Raw genomic sequence first — 7,984 nt, 5'->3', positions numbered from 1 at the left:
ACCTCTTTGGCGGAAAATGTAAACAAAGTATTACTTCCTGTTAAAAAACGCACGTTGGCAGTTCAGGTTGTGTACAGCTATTTCATGAGACAGCTTTTGTTGAAGTAATGTCAAAGTTGTTTGTAATAAGGAAAAGCGATACAGAATGATCATAAACAAATATTGCGCTGACATGCCTTGTAGTGGCTGAAATGTTGCACAGTAAAAATATACAGTTATGAAACCGTACCATACCGGGTGACGAAACATCCATATGAACCAGGCCAATAAATGTTACTGTCGCACAGACAGAAAGTGTTATGTGTTTGTTCACAATTGTTGTTTTGAATGTTAAAAGTAATCGATAGCTTAAGGTCTCTGTCAGACTCAATTTGTTTGACAGTTAATCACCATCTTACTAAGATTGGGGAGCGATGTTTGTGTTGGGGAATTGAACATCTATGTTCCAGTTTATTTACACATCATGCCCTAATGACATTCAGACCTTGTCGATCCATTATGCTGTGAAATAAATTTGTTTCTCATGAGAAGGACACTCAGAATTTACCCAGAATATAAAGTATCTTTTTCAAAACCCAAAACTCTGTTTGAAGAGTGCTTCAAGTGAATTTCCATTTGTGTACACACCATGTCATTCATCAATTTCATGTCCTTCATCATACTTAAATTTGTATCGTCTAGTATATAGTACTCTGCATGTGTTTTTATATGTCAGGGTTATTGCATTCGTAGGGTTATAATCTAATGCACTAATATTAAACAAAATTACATTTTCTTTTTGTTTGCTAATCAGTGTGAATTGTTTTATGAATAATAATAACTTATAGCTCAAGTAAAATTATTGTACCCCGGAAGGTCCCGGGTTAGAATAGGCCTGCAGCAACCCATGCTTGTCATAAAAGGTGACTCAACTTGTCGTAAGAGGCGACTAATGGGATCGGGTGGTCAGGATCGCTGACTTGGTTGACACATGTCATCGGTTCCCAATTGCGCAGATCGATGTTCATGTTGTTGGTCACTGGATTGTCTGGTCCAGACTCGATTATTTACAGACCGCCACCATATAACTGGAATAATGCTGAGTGTGGCGTAAAGCTCAACTCACTCACTCACTCAAGTAAAATTAATCAAATTAGAATGCAGTGCTGTATGGGAAATAAGTTTTATAAGTCGTTATATACCTCTGATTTTCCAACACAGTATGTTTATCTCCTAATTATCAAATATAGTTTTTACTTTGATTTCAGGATGGCCTCGTCTTTGTCTCCCGAAGCTATTCAGCGAATGAAAGCTCGAAGTGACCAAGCTGACACTATCCTCACCCAGTTGCGGAATCAGATTAATCTCCTCAAGGCAGCTGCAGGTAGACGCCAGTGAAACTGAAAAACTGATCCCAGACTCATAATTCCTTCTAGTTTTCAGTGTGCAAATATAACAGTTGTTCACAGATCTTTGTTTACATGAAGAGATAATGCCATATGTGCTTAAACTTCAATGCATAAACATATGCATTACTAGTTTTAAATCTGCATAGTTTATAGTCAAAATATATTTAGTCTAGTAAAAATACATTAAATAAACACAAGGACATGCTTAGGACTGCTCTATACATGATGGTATCTCTTTTACAGTGTCCCAGTCCTGCAAAGGAGAGGAAGATATCCTTAGAGAACAAAACGAGAAATTGAAAAATGAAATAAATCAGATCAAGACCCAGCTTGTCATGGCAGAAATAAGAAATGGAGGTTTGATTTTTTCGTTCCTAACTAAAAACATTTTTACTAAAACACAACTTTTATCATGAAATATCTCATTTTGTATCTTATTAAAGAAATGAGCAAGTTTTGTGAGTAAAATGATCCTGTTATCAACATATAGTGAGACAAGTTGCCCTTCCCCCAAAGAGATCAATGTCAACAAGTACAGGGGAGGGTAATACTGCCCCGCCCCCATCAACAACCCCTGCTGCTGAACCAGCTTCTGCCCCTGCCCCTGGCCCGGCAAAGGTGAAGAAGGGTGAGAAACAAGAGAAGAAACCTGAAAAGAAAGAAGGTGGGTCCACATTATAATTATTATCAAAGATTCAAGTGTACTTCAATGATGGCAGTGTTATTGTGTAAACTAGTTCCAGGATTGTGTGGGGCTGTTGGGTAGGCAAATGGTTAAAGCATTTGCTTGTACACCAGAGATCTGGGTTTGATTCCCACGTGGGTGGTGTCCCTCTACCATGATATTGCTAAAATCAGCGTAAAACCAAACTCACTCCAAAATGATAATACTGTATAAATAGAGTAGGTAATTCAATGTTTTTGCGTGATTGTGTTTGAACAGTGTTAAAGTTACGTTTAGATAAAGGGAAGTGTACATAGATGTATTACTTGGGATGTTGATGACCACTTGGTAGGGCTGTAACTAAGCATGCTAAGCATCAAACTTGAGTTAGGAAAGTACATGTGTGAGGAATCCTAGCAGTGATTTGTCATCAATGTTAGAATGACTACCTGTGTGAGAAATCCTAGCAGTGATTTTGCATGAATGTTAGAATGACTACCTGCTGTCTTCTGTGCAGGTGAGGCTAAGGGGAAGAAAGGGAAGGGAGCAGCTGAGGCAGAGCCTGAGAAAATGGATGTCTCAAGACTGGACCTGAGAGTTGGCAAGATCCTGTCTGCCGAGAAGCACCCTGATGCAGACTCGCTTTACGTGGAGGATGTGGATGTGGGCGAGGAAAAGACCCGGACTGTGGTGTCTGGCCTTGTGAAGCATATACCCCTTGAACAGGTACTTACGCATTAGTCTAGTAGAAGCCTTATATAGTGCAGTCAGGGTAGTGGCAGGTTTAGCTTCTGGACCACAGGTGGCCATGTGGTGTATTTCAGCTCAGCTTTCATTGGAGAGTTGAGTTTTTCGTCCATGCCAGGATAAGTTGATTGTAATCCATCACAGTTATGTCTGTTTGGAACAGACATAAGTTACTAACCTATTTTATCCAAGAATTTTCTCAGGCCCATGATCAGTGGACAGAATTACAGTAGGGCTGTGTATTGCCTCTAATTTCGTATTGTGATATATTGGGAATGTGATACACTCCCCTGTATTACGATATGTATTGCGATATTTTGTGAAAGAACAGATCGTTCCACTTCTTAATATTATTATGCCTTCAAGTTGAATCACAGTATATGTGAGTAACCACTGTGCATTGTGCAGCTTCTTTCAAAGTCAAAAGAGGAAAAAACAGAATATTTGTCTGTTTATTTTAAAACAGAATATTTGTCTGTTTATTTTAAAATACTTTGCAGAGATCGGCACTCAATAAACGTTTAACTGGTCCTCTGGAACATATGTCATATTTGGGATTTCACTTTCTTAGTAAAGTACAAATTCTAGTACTGGAATTTGTATTTTACTAAGAAAGTGAAATCCCAAATATGACATACAATCAGGCCGCAATAATCCGGACACTTCTGTTTTTCATCAAAAACATTCGGATAGTGAAACATACGGACTACTGAAATGAAGTTTTATGAACACAACTACAGTAGAGTTACTTCCGTTTGATATGGCAATACAAAAATATACGAACGTACACAAGTTTCAAAAGACTTTGTTACAGTTTGTAGACATAACAACTTGAATAGTCATATAATAACTAATCAATGCATATAATCATGTCTGGATAGATTATACATACACACAACAAAACTCACTTGTGATAGAAATCTACATGAAGGTAACAGTTCTGAATGATGGAGCTTTTTACTTCGCACAGGCAGTTTTCTTGGTGCTTCTCGGAGATGAAGCATTTGTGGCCGGTTGGCACACTGAATGAAATGCAGTGAATGAAATGAACTTGAACGTTGGTCATTGGCGCACTTGTGACGGTAGCATTGTCACAAAGTAAGATCACGTGTCAACCACGTGATTTCATCTGTCTCTCAAATGGTCGTAGCCAATCACAAACCATATCCGATGTCCGAAATTGTGCTCTTGTCGATTGAATGTCCAAATTCTTGACCAAAATGTTTACACATAAGATCAAAACTGGCTTTCGGGTTTTCTCTTTGTATCTACAAATTTCTCTTTTTTTGTACGGCAGTAATTTCACATATTTTACACCTAGGGGCTGGACTTGCCATTATGACTGACAAGCATCAGCTGATCTCATTTTGACACGATCAGTGTTTTACACAGGAAGTAAGCATGACAGGTGTTACTCCAACTAACCAAAAGTGAGACCTACCAATTGATCAAAATCACAAACTAACGACATCTTCAACTCGGAAGTGTCACTTAACAATTACCACTGAATGGGGCTCATGGTGTGAAGGGATTATCCGAACTTTTTTGATGTGCCGCCGGATCAATGAAGCAAAACTGAGTGTAATTAGCTAATCTGTTACCGCTGATTAGCGTCCGGATACGGAGATTGAAGCACCAGATTATTGAATCAACAGGTAATGAGTTTACATAGTAAACAAGATTGGTGACAGCTAGTTATTGTTCGGATGTCGCGGGAATCGGATTGTCGGGGTCCGGACTAATGTGGCCTGACTGTATGTCCCTAGTCTTTTCCAAACATTACTAGCCCAACACTTCTCTATAAGTCTTTCTTGTAAAGAAAGGTTGCACAGTAAATGAATGATTTCTCATTTCATATGTACTGGTCAAAAATAGTTAGGGATATATGCAAATTTTGAATAATGATCTATTTATTCATTGACACACTGATAAAATATCAATCATGAAAATACCAATATCCTTAACTCTTTTTGTCCAGAATATATCACAAATTCAAATGAAATAGCTTACACAATGTCCCTACCAACCAACTCATCTGATATACATACTTTAAATTCTTTAAATAGCGAAGAATGATGAATTTCAAATACTTTAAAGAGTCTGAGCTACTGTGTGCACATCTGGATTTCTCAAGAAATATTTAACTCAAGTCAACAAATCATGTGACATCATCTTAAGTGCGCATTTCAAATACTTATGCACCTATGACTGAACAAAAGTATTAACATGACAATTTTCACAAATGATGTTTGGTATACTTTGTGAAGAAATGATTTGACAAGACATTTAACATGGGCAAAAGTCACTCTGTATTAGTTAAAGTGTACTTTCTTTAGAGTGAATGGACTGATGAAAACAAATTGAAACATGAGAAACATAGCCTAAAAAGATAGAAGATATTACAAAAAATATCAGTTCATTAAACATCATTGCTACTAGTACATGTATTACATGCATTTAGAATTTTATAAGTCTACTCCAACTGTTGATAAATATAAAAGGTAATTTTATATTATTCAAATAATACAACTTGAACTTAAATAAGTTTATTTTTAATAAAAATACAAATTTACATGCTTATAGTGTCCAGATCAACCACGATGACGAAAACTCTAGTTGTTTTAATCCCTTTGGAAGATGCTGTAATAGGAGCGATTTTATTGGATAAAGATTGGTTTCTAATGACTGTTTTTTTGTGCTCCAGTCTGCTTTAAGCTTCATGATTGGTAAAAATCATGCACATAACCTAAGGCAGCCAATCATATTATAGCAGTGGATACTGTCCTCATAAACAAACACTTTTAGGCCAAAGTTTTAGGTACAATATTGCTATCCTGAAAGTGTTGACCCATGATGATCTGGGGTAGAATAAGTCTTCAGCAACCCATGCTAGCCACGAAAAGCGACTATGCTTGTAGTAAGAAGCAACTAATGGGATCGGGAGGTCAGGCTCGCTGACTTGGTTGACACGTCATCAGTTCCCAATTGCTGTTGATCACTGGATTGTCTGGTCCAGACTTCAGTCTTTACAGGCCGCCACGATATAGCTGGAATATTGCTAAGTGCAGAGTAAAATTCAACTCACTCACTCTGAAAGTGTTTATCAACAAATCGCCATATTTACGTAAATTATGGAACTTATTGGATGTAACCTGCTAGATAGCGACATGTGAGAAGGATTCTTCATGCAATGTTTTTCGCACTAAACATCGTGTCCGAGCATGAAGATCAAGGTGACAAAAGCTGTGATGTTACTTTACTTACATAACATGATCACACGAAAAGATGGAAATAGTAGCTTAGATGTACGATTGTCACCTTTCATGAAAACTGTTGATTTTATTCATTAGTTTATTCAATTTTAATGATTTCCTTCAAACATTGATGCTTTGCTATTTGACAACTTTAAAGTTAACCCAATATCGATCATTTGGAAATGCTTCGGCCCAATCCCCACCCACCCCCCATATTACCTGTATATACATATATATCCTTTTTATCACCATTAAAATTTAGGGGTATATGGGCAGAAGTCTTATCTTTAGTGTTGAATGGGTTAAAATTGAACATATGAATCATTGTCAGTACTGGTACATAACAAACATATCGTGATTCATATTTGTTACAATAGCGTATTGCAGTATATAGGTAATACCATGCAGCCGTAGTTAACAGATATTACAGCAGACATGAGCTCATCATGAGTAGTAAGTTACATTCATATTTCTCACTTTCCTCAGATGCAGAATCGTATTGCTGTGTTCATGTGCAATCTGAAGCCGGTCAAGATGCGAGGTGTCATGTCTCAAGGGATGATCATGTGTGCCAGTTCCCCAGACAAGGTGGAGATTCTTGAGCCCCCACCCGGAGTGCAGCCAGGAGACAGGGTCACCTTTGATGGCTATCCTGGTGAGCAACAGTTACAGTATTCTTGCCGATGTCAAAAGAAATGTCCTAATTGTGATTGACCACTGAAATAGTCCCACCACAGAACCAAGGAACTGATTAATTCCTGACCTGTTATATTATGACAATCCATTCCAGTAATCTCAAAAACAGCTTCAAAGTCTGTGTTTTGTGTGAAACTACTTTAATTTCCTAGCTATCAGGTGTGTACTGTATGGTATTGCATTAGATGGTATTTCAGTTGTGAAATCTGTCAGGCAGAAGGGACTCTGTTCATGCTACTGTTTTTGGTGTAGACTTAGAACACTCCCGACTATCATCTAGTAGCAGAAAATAACCTTTGAGTATCCCAAAAACACTTTAGGAGTGAAGACTATTCTGATCCCAACAATTAACCCCAATCCTGTCAACACTACAAACACCCCCTCACCGAGAGTAAGATGCTGTGTCTTCACAGAATTTCTGGTGATCAGAACAAGAATCATTTAGATGATTACTGTATTACTGATATTAGCAGGATTTAGAAGATCATACCTATTGAAATTGCTGGAGAGTAATTGTGAAATGGACTGGTTTCTCTGGATATCAGCAAACTTTATAATCATCTTTTAGGTAACCCAGATGCACAGCTGAACCCCAAAAAGAAAGTTTGGGAGACATTGAAGCCGGACATCCGCACTGACAGCAACAAAGTAGCCAACTACAAGGGTGCTCCATTTAAGATCGAGGGCAAGGGAATCGTGAAGGCGCCAACACTACCTGACGCCCAGATATCTTAAATGCTTATTTTCAAACAAAGATAAGCTAAACCTGCAATGGTTTCATTTGTACAGATAGACAAGACAGGGAGCCTATTGTCAACAGAACTGTTCCCAATGTGTCGTACTCAGTTGTAAATAAAAAAATATCAGATTATGTGCTGTGTTTAACTGTTAAATGGTTAGCATTCATGAGGAATATTCTTTAGTTACCAGTTTGCCTCTTGGTTAGTAAAGGAAAGCGATACATATGGTCTGGAAAAAAACAGATACTTGGACAGCGTTTTGAAGTACTCATGAAGTTAAACCTTGTTAAATGAGGTATTTGATTAGTATTTCAGTAATACATGTATCCTACCTAACGTGTGTTACCATAATCAGGGAGCAAAACCGAAACATTTACATGTCCTGTCTACTACACTTTGGTCACAGAACATGAATAATGCTGAAAAGATTATCATCATAGTGAAAGAATCAGTGATCACGGGATCATGCTGTGGCTGAGGTACTCAACAAAGAGA

At 37.7% G+C, this 7,984-nt stretch overlaps 1 protein-coding gene across 2 annotated transcripts; it reads left to right on the top strand.

Moving 5' to 3' along the window:
• The first annotated feature begins 8 nt into the window (after positions 1 to 8).
• LOC137274298 (aminoacyl tRNA synthase complex-interacting multifunctional protein 1-like) lies at positions 9 to 7,620 on the top strand. Of its 2 annotated transcripts, none has more exons than XM_067807432.1 (7): positions 9 to 66; positions 1,248 to 1,363; positions 1,632 to 1,745; positions 1,879 to 2,052; positions 2,570 to 2,778; positions 6,540 to 6,708; positions 7,318 to 7,620. In XM_067807432.1, exons 2-7 carry the CDS (start codon positions 1,249 to 1,251, stop codon positions 7,482 to 7,484), a joined length of 948 nt encoding a protein of 315 aa, XP_067663533.1. In that variant the 5' UTR covers positions 9 to 66; position 1,248; the 3' UTR covers positions 7,485 to 7,620. The 2 variants fall into 2 exon arrangements, with proteins under 2 accessions (XP_067663533.1, XP_067663532.1); XM_067807431.1 differs by having other exon boundaries at positions 22 to 104.
• The last annotated feature ends 364 nt before the right edge of the window (positions 7,621 to 7,984 follow it).

The sequence above is a fragment of the Haliotis asinina genome, chromosome 2 (assembly GCF_037392515.1).
Source record: "Haliotis asinina isolate JCU_RB_2024 chromosome 2, JCU_Hal_asi_v2, whole genome shotgun sequence".
NCBI classification, from domain to species: Eukaryota; Metazoa; Mollusca; class Gastropoda; order Lepetellida; family Haliotidae; genus Haliotis; species Haliotis asinina.
Note: the sequence above shows the minus strand (reverse complement) of the source record. Positions and strands in the feature narration are given on the sequence as shown.

Bases quoted from the DNA above. Each gene is read 5' to 3' on its own strand.
- LOC137274298 (XM_067807431.1), top strand. From the start codon at position 85: ATGAGACAGCTTTTGTTGAA. The intron at 105-1,247 runs GTAATGTCAAAG...CTTTGATTTCAG, and splicing joins ATGAGACAGCTTTTGTTGAA to GATGGCCTCGTCTTTGTCTC. The intron at 2,053-2,569 runs GTGGGTCCACAT...TCTTCTGTGCAG, and splicing joins GAAACCTGAAAAGAAAGAAG to GTGAGGCTAAGGGGAAGAAA.